Source organism: Petromyzon marinus, chromosome 19, assembly GCF_048934315.1.
Source record: "Petromyzon marinus isolate PM22_M1 ecotype Great Lakes invasive population chromosome 19, UKy_Petmar_22M1.pri1.0, whole genome shotgun sequence".
Classification (NCBI taxonomy): Eukaryota; Metazoa; Chordata; class Hyperoartia; order Petromyzontiformes; family Petromyzontidae; genus Petromyzon; species Petromyzon marinus.
Genome location: NC_133685.1, coordinates 2,485,540 through 2,513,473, shown reverse-complemented (window position 1 = coordinate 2,513,473; position 27,934 = coordinate 2,485,540). Strand labels below are relative to the sequence as shown.

The 27,934-nt window shown below is 43.5% G+C and overlaps 2 protein-coding genes across 10 annotated transcripts; both read right to left on the bottom strand.

Moving 5' to 3' along the window:
• Positions 1 to 1,022: 1,022 nt before the first annotated feature.
• Positions 1,023 to 10,527, bottom strand: CBX1 (chromobox 1). Of its 3 annotated transcripts, none has more exons than XM_032957288.2 (6): positions 10,397 to 10,527; positions 10,050 to 10,176; positions 7,584 to 7,749; positions 5,356 to 5,542; positions 4,223 to 4,320; positions 1,023 to 2,224 (listed from the first exon to the last, which is right to left on the bottom strand). In XM_032957288.2, exons 2-6 carry the CDS (start codon positions 10,063 to 10,065, stop codon positions 2,083 to 2,085), a joined length of 609 nt encoding a protein of 202 aa, XP_032813179.1. In that variant the 5' UTR covers positions 10,066 to 10,176; positions 10,397 to 10,527; the 3' UTR covers positions 1,023 to 2,082. The 3 variants fall into 3 exon arrangements, with proteins under 3 accessions (XP_032813179.1, XP_032813181.1, XP_032813180.1); XM_032957290.2 differs by having other exon boundaries at positions 4,223 to 4,317; XM_032957289.2 differs by having other exon boundaries at positions 10,463 to 10,518.
• Positions 10,528 to 13,083: 2,556 nt separating this feature from the next.
• LOC116943931 (uncharacterized) lies at positions 13,084 to 21,758 on the bottom strand. 7 transcript variants are annotated; one of them, XR_012942223.1, is made up of 10 exons: positions 20,568 to 21,754; positions 17,779 to 17,925; positions 17,461 to 17,604; positions 16,698 to 16,796; positions 16,490 to 16,537; positions 16,083 to 16,285; positions 15,736 to 15,895; positions 15,344 to 15,490; positions 14,964 to 15,070; positions 13,084 to 13,355 (listed from the first exon to the last, which is right to left on the bottom strand). XR_012942223.1 is itself a non-coding variant. In XM_076068054.1 (10 exons), the coding sequence occupies exons 3-10, from the start codon at positions 17,864 to 17,866 to the stop codon at positions 13,281 to 13,283; spliced, it is 924 nt and encodes a 307-aa protein (XP_075924169.1). In that variant the 5' UTR covers positions 17,867 to 17,925; positions 18,543 to 18,606; positions 20,568 to 21,744; the 3' UTR covers positions 13,084 to 13,280. The 7 variants fall into 7 exon arrangements, 2 of the variants coding, with proteins under 2 accessions (XP_075924169.1, XP_032813184.1); XM_076068054.1 differs by lacking the exon at positions 15,344 to 15,490 and adding an exon at positions 18,543 to 18,606 and having other exon boundaries at positions 20,568 to 21,744; XR_012942222.1 differs by having other exon boundaries at positions 14,964 to 15,490; positions 20,568 to 21,758.
• Between the last annotated feature and the right edge of the window lie 6,176 nt (positions 21,759 to 27,934).

The window sequence follows — 27,934 nt, the reverse complement described above, 5'->3', positions numbered from 1 at the left end:
ACGTCACATGGAAAGTTTGACGTAATTACGCAGACGTGACGTCAACACGCAACCAACGTGTTCGTCGGCGACGAGCAGCCTAAATGTGAAACATCGGAGGGGGGGAAATGTATCGAAAACTCAAGAGCGGCATGCTCGAAAGTTGGAATTACAATTAGACACGAGAGAGAGAGGAACGCTTGGATTAAACGTGCAGTTTAGAGACATCGCGTTGACACGTGGGCTTGGGTAGGACGTGTCATGGCTGGAAGGCATGTGGAGCGTTGAGTTTAAATGGTCAGCCACGGGAGAGAACGTCCACTCGAATACGCCCACCTCGGAGATTAAATAAACTCATGTCCAAGTACTAGATGGAGGACCATGAAAATGTGGCTTGGTGGTGGCCTTCATCCGTGTACAGTACGTTGAACTTCTTTTGCACCGTGCGTAGCCAACCGCGCTAATCGGAGGTACGGGGGAAGGACGTGTGCTTAACATTGGCCGACTTGAGACGACATGTGAACGTGCAGAAGCCAGGTGGATTTGCGAAGGATGGAAACAACTTAGGGAGGCCTGTATCAGCAACGGATGGATCAAGTACGATAGCAGTCGTATTTATTGCAATTTAATGATTACGTGGTTTAATTTAAATACACATTTTTTTGAACGCGACCTTGCCATCGGTTAACTTTTAGTTTGTCAGATGGGCACCACCACTCGTCTTCTTCGTCGTCGCTGCATTTCTTACCCAAAGCCATGATGGGCTCCGAGACCCATCTCACACACGTGTTTTCACACTGCACATTTTTAACGGAGCCGCGGCGATAGTGCGGTGGGGGTTAAGCGCCCTGCATTCAAACATGTCGACTGGATGGGACGATTGATATCTGAACGTCACCAAACCACTGACTTTTGGGAAGTGTGGACAAACAACTCCCCATAAGAGACACTTTATGGGGGGGGGAGACCATTTATAGGATTGATAAAGGGATGTTAAAAATAAAGTTTCCACAGGACCATGAAAAATGGACACTAAAGCAGAGTTTTGCAAAGAAATCTTTATTTTTTTGTCTGGTATGAAAGAGTTACCTAGGTGTACTTTAAAACTGGAAAAAATGTTCACAACTGGAAAACATCTGCACTAGGAGGGTTCAAGGTAACGACAGTTGTTTTTTTCCCTAACAGCTACCAAAACAATGGTACAAGTTGATGATAAATTTCTTTAAAAAACCACTAACATACAAAGATTTAAAATGTCAAAACTAGGGAAGCAACTCGTTACTAACACCACGACAAGGGGTTTATACAGCCAGTAACCGCCACAAGCAACGTGTACTGAAATCAATCTGAAAAGAAAAATAACCCTCAAAGTTTGTGGAAATGTACACAGCACAGTCTACATAATTAACTGAAAGCATGACTACTATATGTGAATGCATTCGGTACAACGTAATAAAAATACCCCTGTGATGGGACAGTGTACCTGGCATCAACGTGGGGCGCTAACTACGTGTTAACCTCACCTCCCTCTCAGTCTTTTCAAGGCCACAAAACACACTGGAGCTATTACCAAAAGCCGTAACTTGGAACGTCAATTTGTAATAAGTTGCCTTGCCAATGAAAACGGGAGATTTGCTGAAAAACGTAGTTTAATGAGCAGGGACTGTCTACAGAATGCACAAGCTTGAGCAATCATGTGACCTCCACCTGCCATCTTATTGGAAGTTTCCTTCCTGATGTCCTGCTATGGAGAGAAGCAATGAGGCGAGTCCAGAGTTCGGATATGGAAGTATTTACAATAGTTGGCGTGGCAGCTGCTTGCCCTACAATTGCCCCAGTGTGTCTTGACCTGAATACAACCAGGGCAGCAGAAACCCAGTCACCTCCATGCAACTAAAATTTGAAACATCCTATATCATGACCATCATCATCATCACTAAAGATTAAATCACAACTTTGATGTTGTATATACGAAACAACTCAGGGCAAATGCATTTTACTCAGAAATCGTGAAATGTTGGGTTAGTGCTCCGCTGATTCTACCTCCTCTTCCTCTTACCGCTCCCCCCTCCGTCTCGTCCTCATCGCTGCCCCACGCTGCCCTCAGTTATCGTCCTTTTTTTCATCTTCTTCAGCGGGGTAGGCATGCCAGGTTAACCGCTCCTCGTAGAAAGAGATCACAATCTGTGGGCACTTGACATTGGCCTCTTTGGCCGGGACGAGATCGGCCTCGTCAGACCCTTTCCTGGACAGGGAATGGCAAATCAGCACTCAAAACAATATTACACATGTATATAGTGTATGCACATGTATACATGTATTCTATTACCTACAACCAAATAATAAAGATCTCACAAGCTAAGGAGGCTTGAGCCTAAAGAGTGCTTCAATGGGTGACCAGCATATGTAAAAAAGTTACGGGTTGCTGCAGGGCTCCTTGCATTATAAAATGGCATGGCAAAAGGCAGGGCCAGCAAAATCCATACCTGTACTGTATATCTAAACTCTCACATCTGTGCTACCCACACCTTCAATGACCAGCGTGGTAAAGCAATGTCAAATGACCCCTGTGGTGTGGGAAGACCCTAATCTAGTAGTGGATTGACAAAAGAGTTTGTCCACGTTTTTGCAACACACCCATCAAATATGTTTTATAGACTACTCCATTCTTCCAGGCTAGTGCCACCACACAAACACACAAAGCATACCCTGCCACGTTACAGGCATTGCCATATTCAAGGACAAGTTTTTTATCTCAAAGCAACCAGGGGCTGGAAGGAAATAACTGAGGCAGGGTGGCCTTCTGACTAAAGAGACGTAAACATTTTAATCCATTCTTAATATTTTCCAAACAAGTCTAAATTAAGCCTATGCTTATAACTCGGGAAATCCAAAATCCGATTTCTTTTATTGTGAAATAAAAAAGTGTTGAGCTCAATTAGTTGTAATTAATGTTACTCATTGGGCATGGTCAGCCTAAAGTACGACATTGCTTTACGTCTCAAACTCACAAATATATAGCCTACATCATCAGCAAACAAAGTACTGCACCTCCTGCGGAACGTGACACTAAAACCCATAGAAAAGTGGGCAAAGCCCATAACCGGTTACTTGTTATATGTGGTCACATGACAAAACAGCAACATTATTTTCCTTTGCTGCATCCAATGTCTGGGACTGCCTTGCCCATGCAGGCCGTGTTATCAATATCCCCCTTGTTCAAGTCCAGGCTTAAGAGCTTTCTCTGTCTTTGCCTTTGTTTCCCTTCTTTTGCCTCTTTTCCCCTGGATGACAATGGCACGCCATTTCAGCGAATTCAGTGAATAACAATTTATCACAATCAGAATATTTATTTATACTGGAAGAATACGATGAGCTATAAAGCTCTTTTTCCACAGATGTTCATTAGAATGTGTAACGGACGGTTTTGTTCACTCTCAAAAGACAGACGGAGAAAATTATTCACAAGCATAGAAAACCAATTGGGAAGGCAACCAGAACAAGTGCTGATAATTTGCCCAAGCTCTGTGGTCCTGTAATGGATGTTTGACAAACTCTATTAATGAGTGTTTATACAATTTCCATAAACATACTACGTAAATTATACTGGACTGTAGATGCTATCTTTCAGTCCCAATGCCGATTCAGTTCGCAGGGATCTTAAAAACAGGAACCACAATATATAAGCCAAACCACGTCTTCCTGTAGCATACGCACATTTGGCCGAGCAAGGCCACAGCATCATGATCCAATGTTCCGTGGTCTCAGTCCTGCATAGTGGCGGGAGGGCAATTCTCCACAATATGAAGTGATGGATTTACAGTATAATAGAGAACTTTCCCCTATGTGGTGTTTCAAGTCCAGCACTTTATACCCTTTTGTTCTTTCGGTAAAGTCACGTAGGTATAAAATAAATCACGACGTTTCGGGCGCAACACAAGCGTCCGCCATCAGGTGGGAAAGCACTGTAAATGATGAGAAATCCTATCACAAAAGGAAAACATCTGCAGGCTGGAAACAAGTAAATTGGTTTAAAAAAAGAATACGGCGACACTTTCAGCTCTGTTGGGCTCTGTTGAGCTGGTGCCTTAGACTAGGATGAAAGCATTGGACATGCAAAGTGGTTGTCACATCAAATGCACACAAGGCATGATGGGGGCCATGCCTTCGTGAGCAGACCTTAATGTTTTTAAATCTATATGTGATGTTTCTCCACGCCTCACTGTGCAACTCACATACGTACCATTTCATGAGGAACATGAGCTCTCCACTTGAATCTGTCGCACCAATGATTCGCTCTGGATCTAAGCCCCTGGCGAAGCCCCGAAGCTGCTCTGCCTGCTGTACACATAGGAGCGTGTACTATATTAGCACACAGAGTTACACTGCGGAATAACTGTCTACACACTTTGGCACCACCACACTCACTGCCACTACACAAATTAAATCACGATCACACTATCCCGATACCATCACTCTCACTTTTACTGCAAAGACAAAGATCCCCAATGAAGCTTTTAACATATGTTGAGGCAAGGCCGGCATGGCACACGTGGAGGTGGGTTTCCAGCATCATGCCCGGCCAGTGGAAACAGTCGCCTATGTATACCTTGTGCTGATGTTATACACACTGCTCCAGGTACTCAGACAAAGCTAAGTTCATCTTGCAGACGTCAAGGACCAGATAAGATATTCGTCTTAACACCACTCCAAAGCCACCATGACACTAAATCACACCAAGACAGAAATCCACAGCACTCACCAGATATTTTTCCACACACCCTGCTCACGCTTAAATGTTACCAATGCCATTAAATATATTTCAGCAGAGAAAAAGCATCTGACCACAACAACAATTAGTTTGCAGAGAATGGGCAGAGCACTATCTGGCTTACTCTTGACCTGGGAAAGTACTTTCGCAACAGCTGTCGAGCTCCTCTTCACATTCTCATGTATGCATTGTTAAAAGCAAAGCCAGAAGTCACTTTTTGGTGCATGTTATTTAACCATAGGAACCCCCCCCAGACGTGATGTAATTTCTTCATATTATTTAGAAAATTCTGATATTTTCTATTACAGTGCACAGAGGTTTCACCAGCAGCCATCAGCGCGAATGCCAAGCAGAATATTTCTGCCACAGTAGTCGTATAATAATTTGAGGTTTTTTTGACACCAGACACCCTTGCAAACGAGATGGTTCTTCTCAGGGGTTTATCTCGGTAAAATCTAAATGAGAAAAATGCATATTTCCCACTATGTTGCCACACTGAATGGGTTACACCCCTATGGAGAGGACAACATGCACCAAAAGTTGAGGTATCGGTTACTGATATTGCCAACAAATCACAACCGTCCACAACGATAGCTCTGTCTTACCTTGGTCTCCTCCTTCTTCTTCTTGGTTCTTGCCGCCTCCTCGGTACCATTCAGCGACGATCCCTTGCGTTTCCCGCTTTCAGATTTCTCCTCGGCAAGTCGTCCCTTGTTTTTGTAGTTCTCCAGGAACTCGGATATCAGATCGGGACAGTCCAGGTTCTCGTCGGGTTCCCATGTGTTGTCCTCGCTGGAACACATGGTACATGTATTGCACTTCACTCCAAACCTCTTTTGTACAGAAACGTGCATGCACCCATCATCAGTCATGATCAATCCAATGCACCATCTCTCACGGTGCGGGGATGCAATAATCCACCTTCATAACGGTCAACCCATGTGGTTTACCTGTATTCTTGTACAGTGGTACCTCAGTATACGTAGTTAATTTGTTCCAGAAGGTAGGAGCACTTATACCGAAAATGACGAATACCAAACGAATTTTCCCATAAGAAATAAAGGGAAAGGAAATAATTCGTTCCAGAGTATAAGAAATTATATTTTATATGGCATATTATACATTAATGTGGTTGTATACAATAATGTAGACACTACTTAGTACTAAAATGCATAAATTAAAATGACAAAAAACACGTGAAAATTAGCAGAGAGTTACAGCCAGAGTTGTGCACTGAACGAGATCTACAGGCAGACTGAGGAGCGGCGCTTTGTTTCAGTCGTGAGCGGGGTCTACGCGGGGACGCGGTGACTCATCCCATACAAGTTCTAGCAAGCGCCTCGTATCCCAAGCAAGACGTCGTACCCCGAGACATTTTTTTCTCGACAAAACACGACGTATACCAAATTCGACGTATTCCAAAGCGGTCGTATACCGAGGTATGACTGTACAAGGAAATTGTGTTCAGGTCCATATGGCGTACAGCCGTTTCAATACGAGCAACACGTTTTTTTCTGTTTATGTTTCTGCCTTGTGATGTGACTTTGTAGGATGAACGTAGAAATGTATAAGGGCACGGGGTGACTAATAAGGTCTGATTTTTTCTGTAATAAGGTAGGCACTCATAAGGGGTTGACAGGTATGCATCTTGCACGTGCCACACAAGGTGATATGGAATGTTTTATTTATACATCATATTGGGTCTTTCGGTAAAGCCATGTAGATAGAAAAAAATAAAAATCACGACGTTTCGATCGCAACACAAGCAATCGTCTTCAGGTGTTTTCCATTTACCAGGGAATGCCCCAATTAATTGGAGACTTTTTTGGAACAGGTTGTATTGTGTTGTTTGATCATACATTACCGTGCTGTTCAGTGCATGATGGTGAAGGGAAGACAGGAAGGAGGCTAGGACCGGTTCAGAGTGCACTCGCCACTGAAACTAGCTGTGGCTGAGAATAAACCAATTTCTCTTTAAGGCGTGTTAAGAAAATCCATACACAAGAGGGGAAAATACTCAAAGATCCACACAAATGGGTTTTGAATACAATTTGCTCAAGATATCCCTCTGGTCACTTTGCAGCATGTTTTGGTGTTTGCCAAATCTCTGTGAGCCACCAAGTCTTTCCACCAAAGTTATGGACCTGTATGGATATATCCACCGGAACTAGTTAAACACAACGTAACACCCTTTACAGCAGTGGGACAGACGTTATGGAGGGCAGTGAATGTATGCATGAGTAAAGTTTTTAATAAACCTGGAAACATTCATTATCGCAACAAGAGGCAGCATTATAACAGTATAAGATACAACCTTTAACAATTGTAAGCAATTGTAATGTAATTAAAAGACAAAAGATAGTATTGGTGCAACAGGCTCTCAATCAGCAATTAAGGCCTTTCATCTCCCCACATCGTTTAGGTCATGGGGGTTATATGACCATACTTCACGATGGCTAGTTCTGGTTGACTTGTTATGTATAGTACAGTTCAATGGATTGTTACATATCCTCTGCTGCCCACAATGTAGCCCCCAAAGCATCCTATGACACCTCCTTTACGCATGGTCACCCATTAAAGCACTATCCAGGTTTAAAACACGTTTATTCTGGGTTTTCTGGATAAAGTTCACATACATATGCTTAAATAAAAAACAAAATAGACCAACATTTTTTTCTAAAGTAAGATATTGCAGGCAAAAGCCGTTTTTCCTCCACTTAAATAAGAATTTGTTGAATTTGCTCGGATGCAGCCCTGACAAACTAAGTACATTTCAAGAAAAAAATGTCAAGTGTATACAAACGTGCGTGTGCGTATGCGTGCGAAACCATACTCGCCAAAGCCTTTCCACTTGAGCAGGTACTCCACCTTCCCCTTCACCACTCTTCTGTCCAGAACCTTCTCCACCACGTACTCCTCCTCCACCGGTTCATCCACAGACTCGTCCACAGGGTCCGGATCCCCCTTCTTCTTGCTCTTCTGCTTCCCCAACGCGGCCGCTGTGCACACACGTGCGCCACAGACCGTGTCCACAATGAGGTGGGTGTTACGGCCAGAGGAGCCCAGGGCCAATGCCATGATAAAGAGATCAGCGCAGAAGGTGCACCCGATAATTATTCAGCGTGTGAAGCTTACACCGAGGCTTTCAACTGTAAATACATGAACTTTCGCCACACATTTCTAAAGAAACGGTTTCTCTCCAAGTGTTATTCAAAATTGAGTCCACGAAATCACCCCAATGAGGCTTTCGGTGAAACACTACTCGAGAAGATGTCTTTCAACCCCCCCATAGTGCAGGCTTCTGCGATTACTAACCACCAGGCATGTGTAACATCCAGTGACTTCATTAGCATATGCATTCAGATTTGTAGCCATAGAAACCTGCACCGTAGGGGGCGGGTACGGAGTCAAAAGGGCTGGATTCTGAGAAACACTACTCCAGAACACCAATTATTTTAATTTTAATAATTTAATTTTTATTAACTTTATTTTTTTTCTATCAACGCGACTTTACCGAAAGAACCAAGGAATACCAAATTAAAGAGTGGTCACATGTCCTATATAAATGTGTCACATGGTGTCTGGAACTCGTAGACCACGTGATCACAAACACAGGCCACCCCTCTCCTCCATAAGCCAACACTCACCACCGAGTTCTCAAGTCAATCTCTTGCATGCTCTTCCAATTACTCCAGGCAGCCTTGAATACACCCTTGGATCAGATATAACCCACCTCAGGTCACCACAAACCACCCCCACGAGTATACTCTTTGGTTCTATTCGGTAAAGTCACGTAGGTAAAAAATAAAACAAAAATCACGACGTTTCGGCCACAGATCCACTCCGAGACTCCTGTACAAATTTGGAAGCACGCTGTGCAAGCTTGAATTGCTAACGAATGACTGTTAATCCACCCCAGACCACCCTTATCCACCACAGATTTACCCCAAACCACTTTGGATCTATTCTAGACCACTCTTAATGCACTACTGCAGAATCTAGATTCAATCCAGGCCACCGACCCAGTAATAGCCTCAAGACACTCTGGACCAGGCCTGAAATAAATTATAATTGTGCATTGCAAGCATAACGTACTTATGAGCACAATGCTGCTGTAATTGTAATTGAGCAATATTTTTTTAATCCAGGTAAGGCCTACTAAGATATAATATAGATCTTTTTCAGAAGCAACCTTGTCACAAATAATAGCTCAACTAAGTTAACATATTTGATTTAAAGCTTTCGTGACTGCAGTAATTCATATTCTTAGCTCTTTCGGTAAAGTCACGTTGAAGGGAAACAATAAAATATATATTTTATATGTTTTATATATATTTTATTGTTTCCCTTCAACGTGACTTTACCGAAAGAGCTAAGAATATAAGTTAACATACATGTGGAAATGTATAGCAGCCCAATACTCTGATGATAAATGTGCAGGGAAAAACTGGAAGAGCAAGAGAACAATCCACACGACCACGGGGAAAACATACAAACTCCAAATAGGCGTCAGGGTCTGGATGGCACCCACGACCTTCTGCGTACCACGCGAGGTAGTTAACATCTCACCACCGTGGCGCGCCAATTTAACCACGTTTGGCCAAGACCAATGTCCGACGATCGGTAATCTAGCACAGGTTCACTGCGAATCTTTTCAGCTATTCTTTGTACACCACTGCGAGCTACCCATGGAACCACCATCTCTAAACAATTTCAATTCACCACCAGATAACCATGGAAACACCACCCCTGACTAATTTCATTCCACAACCTAGGAACTATGGAACCACATCTAAGGATGCTGTAGTCCACCCACCACCACCACGTCTTGGAAATTTCAATTGACCGTGCAACCATTCCGCGCCTTATTTTAAACAATCAGCCACAGGTCACCATTAAACCAACACGTCGGAACAATTGCAATCCACCAGGCCTGAACAATTTAAATTTCGGAATCACCACGTCTCGACAAATGTAATCCACCATGCAACCACCGCCCACGATTGATGCACAACCTCAGGCCTCTATCCACGGTCATCCTGGAAGAACCGCGGACTCGCTACCACGGAACCAAACGCGGTGCCCCCCGACTACCCAGCGGGGCGAGCGACCCCGCTTTGCGGCAAGGGGAGGCCGCGTCTACACCAGGGTAGCAAGACCCGTGGGCAACCACGAGCAACGCGGGGGGAATCGGCCTCGGCTTGATAAGCCACGGGCCTAGCCGCCTCCATATGCCACAGTTCTCCCGCCTTTCGTCTCCCCACCTACCCACCACCACCACCACGTCTCTCACACTTACCGCCCGTGTCGGACATTGCCTCAGCAGCAGCAACAGCAACTACAGCAGCGGGGAAAACAGCGCGGGACAATCTTGTCTTCTCCTCCACCTCGTCGTCTCACCCCTCGTTAACTCCCGTCTTCTAGTCCTGCACACGAGCGAGAGAGAGAGAGAGAGGCGCCGCCATGGCGGGCGGCCGCGATAACACACGGGGGACTAGGGTCACGTCCATGCGCGCGGGAAGGGGGGGGGGGTAAAGACGACAAAATGTCGACCTCGCGAGAACGCTAACAACGACGCGAATGCGTGGCGCGGCAAAATTAAGCGATTTGTTTTTTTGTTTGGTCAACACAAGCGCGTTCACTGACCGCAGTGAGCTCGCCCGCGTGAGTAAACGGGTGCCGTAAGACCTCAGCCCCGTCGGCCCGGCTCACCGCGCCGTCTTTGTCCGCCCCGGGGTCTCCCGTAAGCTCCCCCCACCCCCACCATCGCAACTCCTCCTCCAAAAAACCCCGCCCCTCCTCCAAAACCCCGCCCCTCTTCCTAAAACCCCGCCCCCTCCCCACACACAACCCTGTAGCCCGGCCGCCCCCCGCTTTCCTCCCGCCAAGTGCGCGCGCCAAAGCCGGCGTTGCCCATTGGTCGAGGCGCTGGCACGTGACCGAGGGAGGCAGAGAAAGAGCGCGAGATTAGTTGGCGGGAAAAAAAAAACACGAGCGCGCGACATGTTGTTTGCGGGGCGGGGCGAGGCGGGGTGAGGAGAACGGGGGTGGGGTAGGAGGAAGGGGGATCAGGGGGGGGGCTACATACGGGTCTCTCGCGCACCGGAAGCACGCAGCTTAGACCACAGGCGCGCCTTGAGGCAGACGAGTAAAATCTATTTAATGTGTTTCGGTGTCGGGTAACGCTGCTCTGGAATTAAGCAAAATTTTCAATTTTTTTACTCATAAGAGCACATAGGTGTCACATACCTGCCGAACCCACGCGGTTTACCCCCTTGCTTTTGTGCAGGGAAATTTGAGTTTTCAGTTCCATACGGCGTACAGCCGTTTCAATACGGGAACATTTGTTTGGTCGATGTATTTCTCCCTTGTGATGGGAACTGTAGGATGAACGTTGAGATTTATAAGGGCAGGGGATGACCAATAAGGTCCGAATTGGTGTGTAATAAGGTAGGCACTGATAAGGGGTTGACAGGTATGGTAAGGGCACATAGATAGGCCATCGTGTTTATGCAACTCGTGCCAACCCGCAGTAATGCATCGCACAAGTATTTAAATGTAGGTAATTATATCTCGACATACAAAATATTTTAGTCCTGTCAGTCTATGGGCGCTCGAGAACAATATTGTTTTGTTCTATACAGCAACATTTGTGTTTGCAAGTCAGCTTTAGTTTGGTTTCTATCTCATTGGTCTCATCAGCAGTCGGAGTTGGTACATGCTATGTTAAACTCACATTTAGTTATTAATTACTAGAATTTATTACTTGGTTCACGGTGTATGCAGGGATCATAGCTAAATATTGATCCAACTCTTATTATTGGTGCTGTATTGACGCATTTCACTTTAACTCTCAACAATAGCTCGCAATCGTGACTGCCCTAGTGAATTAGGAAAAATATATAATTAACTTTATTTATCCATCAGCTATCGATCTGAATCAAATAGAGTACCATTAATCATATAAAACGTACTTCATATTACAGTACTCGTACAAATTAATACAAGTTATTTTTTTTAAGTTTCATTATCAAGAATTATTTAATGTCTCCTGTTATCTTTTTAAAATGGTACTTTACACTTTCACCAATTTTGAGCTATAATGCTCTAATAAATAGGCGTACAGTACTAGCAACCTGCAGGTCCCGAGTCATCAAGCAATACAGTACACGTGTGTTCTTGCATTGCTCCATGGCTCGGCCTTTCTCTTGCATTCCCTGTACTATACGTCGAAATTTATCTCAATTTATCGCTTTGATTTTTGTTTCTGAATTGTTTCTCAATTCCTGTCCCCGTCTCCTCCCTACAATATATCTCACACACCCCCTAAATCTCCCCGTCTCTCGGACCTCGCTGACCTTATCCCCCTCCCTGTCCCCTCTTGCTCTCTTTCCTCAACGTTTCATGCCCCTTTGTTTCCCCGTCCCTCTCCGTCTCTCCCCCCCGCCTCATCTCCAACCCTCACCTACCTCCTCAGTCTCCCTCCCCGACCTCTTCTACCTCCCTCCTATATTTTAATAGAGTATGAGCGAGTATCCCACGCTTGCAATCAGCGCGTGTACGAACACCTGCCTCCATACATGTCAACCAACCCATACATTTAGTTTACCCCGTATTCTTGTGCAGGCTAATTTAGTTTTCAGCTCCATACGGCGTACAGCCGTTTCAATACGGGCAAAATCATATATAGTCTGTATTTCTCCCTTGTGATGGCACTTTGAAGGGTGAACGTTGAGATGTATAAGGGCATGGGGTGACCAATAAGGTCTGAATTGGTATGTAATAAGGTAGGCAGCACTAATAAGGGGTTGACAGGTAGGTGCCTCGGTCCTCGTACCAGACCGCCATTCACGTGCTGTCCATCACATGCGATGACACGTGGGTCAAAATGTAAACACGGCACGCAAGATTCCTCCTCTTGGGTTTAAAATTAAATGCCCCTCCCCCCCCCTGGAAATGTAATCGGAGCCCCGATGCCTCTCTGCCTCCGTCATACCTGTGTTGAAGTCATGCCTGGATTATGTTAAAAGGTTTAGAATGAAAATGGATCTTATTTTTAGTCAATATCAAGACACTGCCACAAAAGCAACCACGATAAGACTTGGTTATAACCCGAAACAACTTGCTAACCACCCAGCTAACAGTTCTACAATTTTACAATGTTGCTATAATGTTCTGGTATGGTTACGGTAACGTTCGACTTCAACGTTGCAGCAACGTTAAGTTGTACGGTTTGAATTACGTTGCCACAACATTGCAGAATAGCAATGCACTCTTGCATTTCTACCTTAAAGGGATCAATGAATTGTGTAGAAAATTTCACGAAACATAAGTGATATTAAACATTTATTTTCACTCGAAAAAGTACAAATTGAGTACACATAATACACACTTAAACTAATATAGTACAGACGCTAGAGATAACATTTTGCCATTAATGTCAGCTACTTTAAATTGCTTTTTTATATATATAGGCCGAGCTATGAAACTTTTACAAATGGCATTTTAAGGTTGTATTGATTTCATAATTTTAAAGATCAGTGTCAGAGAAAGACGTGGGAAGGCTGGACTGGTACTTATTCCTTAAAGTCCTGACTGCAGATTCCTGAAAGGAATACGTTTTAAATTAGCAACAATGTGAATTAAATGCCACCATTTTCACACTTGTAAACACAGGCTCCCATGTGGAACATATTTTGTACAATACAGCGACCTGCAAATTTCTTAGACCAGTGTGTGCATACAAAGTAAATAAGATATTTATTCGCCTATTTAATAGGTTTGGGCCTATTTAATATATATTTATTTAGGAGCATAATTTTCCTTCCAAACATTTAGTATTCAAGGTAAATATTGCAAATTTTAGCAGTTTTTGCATAGATCAAAAATCACATCGTGTTTTTATTTCTACATGGTCATTTTTCACGTTTTGGAAAAAAAGTTATTTGCAATTAAACATTTCAAACATATTCTATGGTTATTTCGGTAAAGTCACGTAAATAGAAAAAATAACAGTTTAACACGTAGGCTTTCGCGACCAATATTATTCATAATAAAGGTTTTTGGGTTAGATCGCATTTATTTATAAATAAACGCGATCTAATCCAAAAACCTTTATTATGGAGAAAAAATAACAGACTACAAATAAAGTGAATAAAAAAATAAAAATATCACGACGTTTCGATCGCAACACAAGTGGTCGTCATCCTGTTCCTGATGACAACCGCTTGTGTTGCAATCGAAATGTCGTGATTTTTTATTCACTTTAATTTCATTTTTATTATTTTATTGTTATTATTTTTCTATCTACGTGACTTTACTGAAAGAACCATAGAATATTAATTCCTGCAGTCACGAAAGTTTTAAGTCAAAATGTAATACATTAGTTTACCCACATACATAAAGCATATGGTTAATACATTTAAGATGTCAGAATAAACTAAACTAACCACAATTGTGGTTAGTTTATAAAAGGATGAGAAATATACATTAAATGGCCTTCAGTTACACAATTCTACAGCCACGTGTATTCTATCCTGACAAATATAACATTCTGAATTAAAATGTGTCAGTGGAAGGAATAAAAAGTTCAACTGTAGGAAAATGTTTGAAACCTTTAGGGTCCTGACAAATATTTTTACATTTGAATACTGATGTCTGATTGATGTTGTTATCAGTGAAAACTTGTTTTTGTAATCATTTACAGGACTGAAAGTCAAAAATTATACCAAAGGAGAAAGATTAACCGTACCCAAGCAAAGCAAATTACCAAACAGGTTTAACCTCATCATTAGACCTCCTTTGCCAGTACCAAAATATAATAATAGGGTTTTTCCCCTTTTTTCTGGCAACAAAACTGAAACTTTTTTTACAAGGATTCATGTCTGCATTAACCACAATACCTGCAGTCAAAATGCAAGCAAAAAACATACTATGATAATATATGCTGTATGCTTTTTGGCGTCATCTGGTCGAGCACCAATTAGGTCGAGGCTCAAAAGAAAGCCGTCCCTTGGTGTGGACCAATCAGTTTCAAGGACAATGCATATATTATCATAGTATGTTTTTTGTTTGCATTTTGACTGCAGGTATTGTGGTTAATGCAGACATGAATCCTTGTAAAAAGGTTTCAGTTTTGTTGCCAGGAAAAAGGGGAAAACCCTATCATTATAGGTCTAACCACCTTAACAAAGATGAGCAGCATGGACATCACCTTGTAATTTGCCCCTCCTCGTTTGTTGGGAGCATGCTTTAGGGTTTCTGCAATCTCTCCCTCTATTTCCTTCACGTTTGCTCTTGGGTGGTTCTTTAAGCAAGCTCCTGTATATATATAAACATTTTTTTATACATATATGCTCAAAGTACCGATTGATTTTGAGTCATAAAACAATTTAGCTAGTTTAAGTATACACAGTGGAATTTTTTCTTCAAATTTTTGGGATATATAAATCCTAAATAAAATCATGAAAATATCTGGTGATTGCCCGTAACATTTGGATTACACCACAAATGCCACTTTCTCATATGGATGTCAGTCCCACAAAGTATTGTGCTTCACTGAATAAAAATAACATGAATAATATTTAAAAATACCTTTTTTAAAACACGCTTTAATAAAATGTACCGTACTCGTAATGGCAGAACTCCACGACTACAGAAAGTGGCCGCAAAGCTTGCCATAACGTAAGGGGCCGTGGTGATTTACAGCCATCAGTTGAGCGTGGACAATTAGAGCCAAGCCTAAACATAACATAAAAAAATGTTTAGAAATATCTATTTTTTATTTTTAATGTCATCAGTATGACATAAGTATACCATGTTTGCAGTCGATACCACATTGGGAAGTGGGTTAAAATTTAGTTACAAGATTTCAGGATACAACAACAGACACAGTGAGTTAAATAAAAGCGTGTAAAATAATAAAAAAAACGGACTTGCTTTATATGAGCAAGAAAAAAAGCATTATTATAACGCAACATACTTACTCGTCAGCACCATGAAAACTGGAAGATATATTAGGGACAGCTTCCCTTTTCTCCCTTTGAGGCTGTACTTTGACCACAGGGCATTGGTGCCGAGCGTTCTCATCATTCGGTGGACACTGTCCCCAACGTTACATCCACCCAGTGAACTCAGATAGGATATCTGTGAAGAATAATTCAGACATTTTGAGAAAATACTCTTCTGAACATGACATTGCTTTATTTAATACACCATACACTTTCTTACATTCACTAAAGTACACCTTAAACAGATGGACGTTGTTACTTATAATGTTAAAACAATATTATACAAGCACATTTTTCATTTGCATTTACCAAAAGTAATATACCATGTCCTTTTTGAATTTGTCATCTGTGCTAATTCTACAGCAAAGCTCTTCAAGTTCATCCGTCGTGTTGAATGGGTTGGGAAGAACATCCTCCAAGGTCTCATTTACAACCGCTCTGTTTGCAAGTGTTTGCAAAAGGTGTAATTGCTCCGCCTGGTTTTCTATAATGATGTCCAGTTTGAGTAGAACTTGGCTCTTGTAATCTGTAAATCAGGAAATATATTAATGATTATTTCTGGTGTTTACAATTTCGTTAATATTGAATTCTGCAGTTAAATGTAAACAATTTTTTTAAAAATCCTTCCTGGTATTAACTCAAATAGACATAAATAATTATATAAGTTTATGTGAATGTAACAAATTATTTTAAATAATGAGAACAGAACACAAATCTAAAAGTAACGCACTTAGGTCGTGCCTTTGTGGGGTATGAGTGTGTCCTTTGGAAATCCGATCTGTGGATATAGTCACAAAATGAGTTTATGAAGCCAAAATCTAATTGCATAATTCAGCCAAATTTACAATGGCTTAAATTTTTGAAAATTCTGCTGCAATTCCCAAAGCAGTACCTCAGTTCAATGACATCACATACAGGACACATTCTGACTTTTTCACCTTCTATTGAATAGCTCCCTGCTCGTGAACTTCCTGTTGACGTCTGTCCAAGCGGCGAAGGGGTTCTAATCATGTAAAGTCTGTCTTTGGACGTTGAGGCTGTGAATAAAACAAAATTGTCAGGGGAAACAATATCAAGAGAGAAGAAAAACAACCAAAAAAATATATTTTCACCATTTGCCAAAACATTGCAATGGCTTGCATCTTTGCGAACACTAAAGAAGTCCTCAGGCAATGTTAAGCATTCTGAAACACTGTTGTTATTCGTAACCAATTATGACTAAGGCCATTTTGCTTCTTTTTCACTCAGGAGCGAGTGAGTCTGTATTTCGATGCCTTCCATTTAGTGACTGACATTTACTGCTTCAAAGATTCCTGTATGCTATACTAGCTTTACTACCCGGCTTCGCCCGAGACTTGGATTCTTGTCTTGGATTAATACACGGCCTACGCGGAGGGTTGGGGATGCGTGACGTCAGCAGGCACACTGCGTAACGCTGCCGCATGCAGGTGACATCACAGATGTGACGTCACCGCTCACTAACCGTGTAATATATTATATCCATTATTGCGCCCCCCCCCCCAAAATACAAAAGTCTATTTTTATACTTTCTTCATTGTGTACAGTCTGAAAGCTACCCACATGCCAAATTTCAAGTTTGTTGCATGTTGGGAAGTATGCCAAACATTTCGAACAGACACACATATTCGCAAATTTCCCTTTTATATATATAGATTTACCCAAGTCTTAAGATGCACATACCACTTGTTTGCGAGCAAAATTCAGCCAGAGCTGGGTGAGTGATGAATTCTGGTGGCAATGGCAGGGCCACCACTGAGCAGCACTGAATGGCCTCGGCTGACATAGCTGCAACTCTCATTTTCTTATTTGGCTTCTCTCCTTCATCTACATCACATGTGGAAATACAGAACATAGCCACTGATAGGGAGGTAAACACGCGCCATATGCAATATTTAGTTACATTTTAAAGTTAACAATGCCGATGCAGTAATATATTGACAGCTGGAAAATAAATAAAAAATATTATTCACAATAAATGTATACTAATTATATGCTCACCATCATAATTCTCGCTTCCTGATGAGTTATGGTATTTATGTGGAATTTTTGACAGTCTATTTTGTCTCTGTGCATCAATACTCTCCATATTCGATGTCACCTGTGCTCTCCCTCTGGACGAGGTGAAGTGCTTTTATGTAACTCTCTCTGAAAATGACAAAATGTAAAAATGGAATATCTCTTTGCATTTTCATGTGAGCTTTCACAGTTCAATATGATTTGCAATTGTTTTCTTTCTGGTTAGATCGTAGGTAATGTGTGCAGAATGTGAATTCGAGCTCGAATGCTCCGCCACCCGCGAAAGCTAAACAAATCAATTTGATTGGCACTTGAATACCATCATAAAATTGCAATTGCGGAGTAGTTATATTTCATTAAATTGCTGAACAATTTTAGTTCAGCAAGCAAAAAAATTATAACTGCAAACGTGGACACACAAATGGCATTGGCATAGCACAAAAGAGAGATTTTGTGTTATGCTAAACCTTTTTTCATAACATGTTATTCTAGCACACGTACATAACATGAATGTATGAGTTCAATTATCGCTCACGGCCAACATCAGTGACAAATATCTGAACCCGGTGCGAAGCCTTCCTAGAGGTCAACTCAGCCTTTGAATGAGCACCCGGTGCATTGTCTAAACATCACCACCGGGGAGACAAAGGCAGCTGGGCGTGCGTGGTGCTTGCCACCCCAACACCCCCGGTGTTGTGCGATGGCGGCCTTCATTCATACCTGTCAAACCCCTTATCAGTGCCTACCTTATTACAGACCAATGCAGACCTTATTGGTCACTCTGTGCCCTTATAAATCTCAAAGTTCATCCTACAAAGTCACATCACAAGGGAGAAACACAAACAAGACGCGTTTTTTTTTGCCTGTATTGTGAAACGGCTGTACGCCGTATGGACCTGAACACGCAATTTCCCTGTACAAGAAAACGAGGTAACCGTACGGGTTGACAGGTAAGTGTGGGACACTCTTTATCAGGCTATCGCAGGGAGGTAGATGAGGTCAGGGAGTGAGATAAGAGGGAGGAGGTGAGGGTTGTACAAGAATTAGGGGTAAACCGTATGGGTTGACAGGTAAGTGTGGGACACGCTTTATCAGGCTATCACAGGGAGGTAGATGAGGTCAGGGAGTGAGATAAGAGGGAGGAGGTGAGGGTTGTACAAGAATTAGGGGTAAACCGTATGGGTTGACAGGTAAGTGTGGGACACGCTTTATCAGGCTATCACAGGGAGGTAGATGAGGTCAGGGAGTGAGATAAGAGGGAGGAGGTGAGGGTTGTACAAGAATTAGGGGTAAACCGTATGGGTTGACAGGTAAGTGTGGGACATGCTTTATCAGGCTATCGCAGGGAGGTAGATGAGGTCAGGGAGTGAGATAAGAGGGAGGAGGTGAGGGTTGTACAAGAATTAGGGGTAAACCGTATGGGTTGACAGGTAAGTGTGGGACACGCTTTATCAGGCTATCACAGGGAGGTAGATGAGGTCAGGGAGTGAGATAAGAGGGAGGAGGTGAGGGTTGTACAAGAATTAGGGGTAAACCGTATGGGTTGACAGGTAAGTGTGGGACACTCTTTATCAGGCTATCGCAGGGAGGTAGATGAGGTCAGGGAGTGAGATAAGAGGGAGGAGGTGAGGGTTGTACAAGAATTAGGGGTAAACCGTATGGGTTGACAGGTAAGTGTGGGACACGCTTTATCAGGCTATCGCAGGGAGGTAGATGAGGTCAGGGAGTGAGATAAGAGGGAGGAGGTGAGGGTTGTACAAGAATTAGGGGTACACCGTATGGGTTGACAGGTACATTCATAGGTGCTTGTCAAGTCGCGAACAACACGTGAACCAACAGCAATATTGGGACCTTGCCAGTTATCAAAATATAAAAATAGGTTTTACCCCTTTCTGGCAATAAAACAGGTGTCAAGATATTCTAGGTTCTTTCGGTAAAGTCACGTAGAAGGGAAACAATAAAATAATAAAACAATAAAATTTTCACGACGTTTCGACTGCAACACAAGCAATCATCATCAGGTGTGAAAACCACAACAAGAAAATTTGAAAAAAGTGGCGTTTTTCTTCAAATTTTCTTGTTGTGGTTTTCACACCTAATGATGATTGCTTGTGTTGCAGTCGAAACGTCGTGAGAATTTGATTGTTTTATATTTTTATTATTTTATTGTTTTTCTTCTACGTGACTTTACCGGAAGAACCAAGAATATGAACCCCTGCAGTCACGAAAGCTTTAAATCAGAAGGTGTCCCAAGATGTTCGAACACCAAACAGAAACATTTTTTGCAAGGCATCCTGTCTGCATTAACAACACGTATTTGCGGCTTGAACGTGCAAACAAAAAAAACACGCTCCGATAATTATAATTATTATATAGCTTTAATTAAATGGCTCAACGGGGGGGGGGGTCTTTGGTGTGCACAGCGGCGCCCCCTGTGACGCGACGTTGCATCCTGCAGCTCGACACACGCACGGTGCAACACAGCAGATCATCATCATCCCCGTTGTTGTAACCACATTGTAACCAGAGCATTACTTTTATTTCGTGGGGGGTAGGGGGGGTGGCAAGAGATTGTTAGTAGCGAGTCGGTTTAACACGTAAGGCTTTCGCGAACAATATCATCCGTAGTACAACAAAACCCTTTCCCTGTATTACGGATTAGTAGCGAGCAGCAGCGCCGTCTGCGTAAACACGGAGAGGGAGGTGTGGGGTGGCCACCGACCACGCGCGCACGGCCGCCTTTGTCTCCCCCCCAATGTGGCGATGTTTACCTGCAACACCGCAGCGGGTACCCCCCCACTCGTGTTGAGGCGGAGGCCGATGGCCCCGGGTGGCCCGGTCCAGAGATTTCGTCGTCGGTGTTTGTGGGGCCGTGAGCGGGGAGTCGGAGGTCGGGTCTCGCGTGCGGCGGCGCGAATCGCAGCGCCACCGCTCCCCCGCACCAAAGGCAAAGGGTCACCCGCCTCGACGAGCTCTCGGGGCAAGGGGGGCGAGCGAGTGGCGGCGGCGGCGGGGCACGAAGGGATGGGTGGGTGTTGTGGTCGCCGATGTTGGTACAGTTACGCGACACTGTACGTGAATTGGCGTCGGGACTCGGCCGTTACTTTTGGCGGGATTTTTTTGTTGTTACAAAAAGAAAATCTGCTTCAGAACTTTTATTAAAGTTCGATGCTGTAATACTGGCCCTTGGTATATATATTTTATACAGTATTGCGTTTTTGAAGTGTGTATAATTAACATGCTTGTGGTTTAGAATGGACATAGGCTGCTATGGATTAATTCTAGATTTAAAGCTTTCGTGACTGCTAGGATCCATACTCTTTGGTTCTATTGGGTAAAGTCACGTAGGTGAAAATAAAATAACAAAAAATCACGACGTTTCGGCCACAACACAAGCGGCCTTCATCAGGTGAAGGGACGAGACTGTCTGGAGGACAGCGCTGGAGTGGAAGAAGCCACGCTTAGATCACGACCTTTAAGCTGTGAGAAGAAAAAAAGACCACGCGCCTTGACAAAGGAATTAGCATATAATTTAGCATTGAAATGGTTCATTGACATAGCTAAGTTAAAGTATACACATCCGCAGAGGTACCCCTTGACAAAGGAATTAGCGCTGGAGTGGAAGAAGCCACGCTTAGATCACGACCTTTAAGCGCCAAACTGCGAGTCCACCGGCACGTACACCACCTCTTTCCTAAAATCCGCCAATCAAATGCGAATTTTTATGCTAATTTCTTTGTCAGAACACCTTGTTTGCTCGCACACAGGTCCGATGTCTGAGCGTGGTTGTGTTTCGCTAAGTTCTCCTGTTTGATGAGTACTAGGTGCCTCGGTGAATGTATATGCTCTAACCTTAACATAGCTATTTCTGTGACCAGTTACAAGCTAATCACTCAGCTATTTCAATGCTAAATTCTATGCTAATTCCTTTGTCAAGGAGTACCTCTGCGGATGTGTATACTTTAACTTAGCTATTTCAATGAACCATTTCAATGCTAAATTATATGCTAATTCCTTTGTCAAGGCGCTTTGTTTCTTCTCACACAGCTTAAAGGTCGTGATCTAAGCGTGGCTTCTTCCACTCCAGCGCTGTCCTCCAGACAGTCTCGTCCCTTCACCTGATGAAGGCCGCTTGTGTTGTGGCCGAAACGTCGAGATTTTTTGTTATTTTATTTTCACCTACGTGACTTTACCCAATAGAACCAAAGAGTATGCTATGGATTACTCTGTAATTGTGCTTCATAGGCAAGTTAATACATTTTTATAATAAAAACGCGTATCGAGATTTCACAAAAATCTCTCTCTATATATATAAAACGTTTAAATCAAACTCGCAACATGAATACACCAAAAAAATAAAAGACACGGACTGCGTTACTTACGTGACAAGCCGCTGTGCCTTCCCCTCACAAGTAGCACCCGAAGTTTGTAACGGAACGTCGGGCCAACGTTGGGAGGTTTTTGTTCAACGATTTCAAACCGCAGGCCAACCAACGTTCGCCCGACGTTTGCATGTTGACTGGTGAAAGGCCGTCTGGGGTTTGTTAGGGGATGTGGATCCGGGCACTTCCACTCCACCACACCAAAGTTTGCGTTGTAGCCACCGACGTTGGCATATGCGGTTTAATCTGTAGCCAAACGTTGTGCCAAAGTCGCGTGTTTGTGTGTGGCTTTAACGTGCACATAGCCTGGCACGAGCGTCGTGGTTGACGTCACCGCCACTTAGTGGCGAATGGCGTTTGTTATTGTTGTTGTTTGTGGCACGTCCAACTTGGCGAGTTAACAAACAACGCAGCTCGTTGTGCCCTGAACAATGTTTGCTGGCACCAGTGCCGGATTAAGCTCGGTGCGGGGCCTGTAGCATTTGTTGTAAAGGGGCTCCTAAATCAATAAATACATAAATATTAAAGCACATACATTTTTTACTTGCATAGTAAAGTAATTGTATTTTTTTTCATTTGCTATACAGCCCAGACAATACGACAAATCGCTAACCTTAAACACCCAGTCCTTCGTAAAAGTTTAAGACGGTATAGTACTATTGTAATAGAGCAAGTGCAGAATCAGTGAACCGGAATTGATAGCTTGATAGCATTTAGCGCGGGGCCCTTCAAAGTGCGGGGCATGTAGTAGCTGCTGCATGTAGTAGCTACTGCATGTAAGTGCGGGGCCCTTCAAAGTGCCGTAGCTACTACATATGTAGCTGCTACGACATGTGTAGAGTAGTAGTTATTGACGTCATGTCACGCTCGCCCTCCGGTACGATAACGTCATTATGGTGACGTCATGCACAGGGGGCGGGACGGTGACATGTCCCCCTGGGATATTTAGGTTGGGACCCGTGACGTGTTCGAGGCCGTAGCGAGGAGCCAGGAACGTGTGCAGTTGCAAGTTGGTACCCCGGGTAGGGGAAATTAGCACTAAGCTAGGGTAGCCTGCGGGTGTGCTAGGGAATCCCCAGTACCCTTCCCCTGGGGTGTGGAGTGTAGGCAGTGAGAGCGCAGTACACGGAGTCGTGTGTGAAGAAAAGTCTTTAATAAAACTGGCGCAAGCCCCTACATGAAGATCTGCCTCCGAGTCATCATCTACGCCTCAACACATGTGTAGCTACTACATATGTATGTACATATGTACATATGTAGTAGCTACTACATGTAGTAGTAGCTACTACACCTGTAGTCGCTACTGCTGCATGTAGTAGCTGCTGCATGTGTAGCTACTGCATGTGTAGTAGCTACTACATGTGTTGTAGCTACTACACATGTTGTAGCTACTACACGTGTGGCTACTGCACGTGTAGCTACTGCACATGTAGCTACTGCACGTGTAGCTGCTGCATGTAGTAGCTGCTGCATGTGTAGCTGCTGCCTGTAGTAGCTACTGCATGTGTAGCTGTTGCATGTAGTAGCTGCTGCATGTGTAGCTGCTGCATGTGTAGCTACTGCATGTAGTAGCTACTGCATGTAGTAGCTACTACATGTGTAGCTGCTGCATGTAGTAGCTGCTGCATGTAGTAGCTGCTGCACGTAGTAGCTACTGCATGTAGTAGCTACTGCATGTGTAGCTACTGCATGTAGTAGCTGCTGCATGTGTAGCTACTGCATGTAGTAGCTACTGCATGTGTAGCTACTGCATGTAGTAGCTGCTGCACGTGTAGCTACTACATGTGTAGCTACTGCATGTAGTAGCTGCTGCCTGTAGTAGCTACTGCATGTGTAGCTACTGCATGTAGTAGCTGCTGCATGTGTAGCTACTGCATGTAGTAGCTACTGCATGTGTAGCTACTGCATGTAGTAGCTGCTGCACGTGTAGCTGCTGCATGTGTAGCTACTGCATGTGTAGCTGCTGCATGTGTAGCTGCTGCATGTGTAGCTACTACATGTGTAGCTACTGCATGTAGTAGCTGCTGCATGTGTAGCTACTGCATGTGTAGCTGCTGCATGTGTAGCTGCTGCATGTGTAGTAGCTACTGCATGTGTAGCTACTGTATGTGTAGCTACTGTATGTGTAGCTGCTGCATGTGTAGCTGCTGCATGTGTAGTAGCTGCTGAATGTAGTAGCTACTGTATGTGTAGCTACTGCATGTAGTAGCTACTGTATGTGTAGCTGCTGCATGTAGTAGCTACTGCATGTAGTAGCTGCTGCATGTGTAGCTGCTGTATGTGTAGCTACTGCCTCTAGTAGCTGCTGCATGTGTAGCTGCTGCATGTGTAGCTGCTGCATATGTAGCTGCTGCATGTGTAGCTGCTGCATGTAGTAGTAGCATGTTGTAGCTACTACATGTTGTAGCTACTACATGTTGTAGCTACAACATGTAGTAGCTACAACATGTAGTAGCTACAACATGTAGTAGCAGCTGCATGTGTAGCTACTGCATGTGTAGTAGCATGTTGTAGCTACTACATGTAGTAGCTACTACATTTCGATTTAAAGCTTTCGTGACTGCAATGATTCATCTTCTTTGGTTCTTTCGGTAAAGTCACGTAGAATGAGAATAAAATAATACATTGATAAAATAAAATAACAATAATATTCTCACGACGTTTCGGCCACAACACAAGCGGCCTTCATCAGGTGAAGGGGGCGAGACTGTCTGGTAGGACAGCGCTGGAGTGAGAGAGCCACGTTCAGATCACGGCTTTTAAGCTGTGTGAGAGGAACAAAGAGCCTTGACAAAGGGATTAGCATAAAATTTAGCATTGAAATGGCTGAATGATTAGCTTGTGACTGGTCACAGAAATAGCTGCTCTAGACCAATTCCGCGACCACATCAATTCCATACACCCAGCCATCAGATTTACCATGGAGGTCGAAAAAGATGGCAAACTACCCTTTCTGGATGTCTTAATTAAAAGGAGACATGATGGTTCAATGAGCCACTCTGTCTACAGGAAAGCTACCCATACAGATGCTTACTTGAAACCGGATTCCCACCACCATCCATCCCAGAAGAACTGCCTCATCAAGACTCTATACCATAGAGCCCAATGCATTTCCGACCAGGAACACATTACCAGTGAACTCAAGCACGTACACCAGGCTCTCAGGGCTAATGGCTACTCCGACTACACAATCCGCAAAGCCATCACTCCAGTCATGAAGAAGGATCCTCTTGTGGAGCCACTCAAAACCATCACCTTACCCTACATTGCAGGGGTCACTAAAAAGATCTCCAAAATCCTGAATAAACACAAGATCCAGGTCCGATTCAACACAGTACACAAAATCCGTGATTTAGTTCCATCTGTAAAAGATGCTCTTCCAGACATACAGTACCCGGGCGTTTACAAACTAAAGTGCCTCTGTGGTAGTAGCTACATTGGAGAAACCAAAAGACATATCTCGGACCGCATCCGCGAACATAAAGCAGACTTGAAACACGGTAAGACGAACTCCTCTGCCGTGGCAGATCACTGTTACAATTCAGTGGGCTCACATGACATTGACTTCTCCAAGACGGAGGTTCTTTGCAAACCAACTGGCTACCATGAGAGATTCGTTCATGAGGCCATTCACATATACAAGCACAGAGACAATTTCAACCGAGAAGATGGATTCAGGCTTAGTAACCACTGGAAAGATGTGTTAAATCATTTATGTTCTTAATTAATTGTAATTTTACGATGACCTTCAGACCGCAGCTCTTTCGCCAGCATTGCCTCTTAATACCTCTCACACCACGGTTAATGGTATGGTTTACAACATGGAGTATACTAGGGCTTCGCAGCTGTCTCTCTCCCCCTCCTCTGATCCGACCATGGACGAACTCGTCCGTCTGAACTGGGCCCGTAGCTATCCGTGGTACGGAAATTTGAGGGTAAGAATCCACCCATTTTTTCGCCATATAGCATTGTGATATATAACGACTTATGGTTGGTAGCTTAGCTGATTGGAGAATATAGAGTTTATTGATAACATGAAGGTAATTTATATTTTAGTTTTTATTGGTTCACTATATAGTACTGTGAATAGCTCAGATGTGTAGTCATTTCTGTGACCAGTCACTAGCAAATCACCCAGTTATTTCAATGCTAAATTCGCCTAGTTATTTCAATGCTAAATTCTCCTGTTTGATTTGTACTAAGTGCCTCGGTGAATGTGTATGCTCTGACTTCAACGTAACTATTTCTGTAGCAGTTACAAGCGAGTCACTCAGCCATTTCAATGCTAAATTCTATGCTAATCCCATTGTCAAGGGGTGCCTCTGCGGATGTGTATGCTTTAACTTTTAACATAGCTATTTCTGTGACCAGTCACAAGTTAATCATTCAGCCTTTTCAATGCTAAATTTTATGCTAATCCCTTTGTCAAGGCTCTTTGTTCCTCTCACACAGCTTAAAAGCCGTGATCTGAACGTGGCTCTCTCACTCCAGCGCTGTCCTACCAGACAGTCTCGCCCCCTTCACCTGATGAAGGCCGCTTGTGTTGTGGCCGAAACGTCGTGAGAATATTATTGTGTTATTTTAGCTACTACATGTTGTAGCTACTACATGTTGTAGCTACTACATGTAGTAGCTACAATATGTAGTAGCTACAACATGTAGTAGCTGCTGCATGTGTAGCTACTGCATGTGTAGCTGCTGCATGTGTAGCTGCTGCATGTGTAGTAGCTACTGCATGTAGTAGCTGCTGCATGTGTAGCTACTGCATGTGTAGCTGCTGCATGTGTAGCTGCTGCCTGTAGTAGCTGCTGCATGTGTAGTTACTGCATGTGTAGCTGCTGCATGTGTAGCTGCTGCCTGTAGTAGCTGCTGCATGTAGTAGCTACTGTATGTGTAGCTACTGCATGTAGTAGCTGCTGCATGTACTACATGTTGTAGCAGCTACAACATGTAGTAGCTACTACATGTAGTAGTACTACATGTGTAGCTACTACTACATGTAGTAGCTACACTGGCTGCTGGCACGTCGTGGAATCTGCAGCCGAACGTTGGGCCCCGATGCGCGCAAACGCCTCCCCCGGGGTTGTTAATAACTTAGTGAAGTGTTCGTAATTTAATATATCAACTACCGCGAAGGACGTCCACACTGCGACAATTGCAGTGTACAATGAGAGGTGGAAGTGACGCGTAACGTTACATGTGTAACATATAAAGTAACATGTGCAACGTATGAAGAAGTAACACGTGCATCCAGCTAGGTTTTCTGCAACCACTAATGTTTTGGCAAGTGCAAACACACTAACATACGGGGTATGTGCACACAACTACGTGCAAAAAGTATACCGTACTTATGAACCTAAAACTTAACCCAGGAATAAAGTTGAACTTGGCTTTATTTCCCGCCAGCTCTACTACACATAACGTCGCAACGTTTATGCAACAATTCTACAAACGTATAATCCACACCGCACAAAACAAAAAATACCCCACACGCATGAAAGGGCATTGTCACTGTTTTTTTGGTAAAACGTGATGACGTTGGATAAAAAAAGTGTATTCAAACATAACCAAACTCCAACCTTTTGATAACGTTGCAGTAACGTGCTGTGTTGCCCGGGCAGCCGCTACTACGAGCCCAAAACAAACCCAGCCAACCAGAATATTTTATTTGGGCTGCAGGAAAAATCCGATGAGCTGTGAAGCTCTTTGTCAACAGACGTCCCAGTAGGGTCACGGGGTCAGCAACCACCCACGGG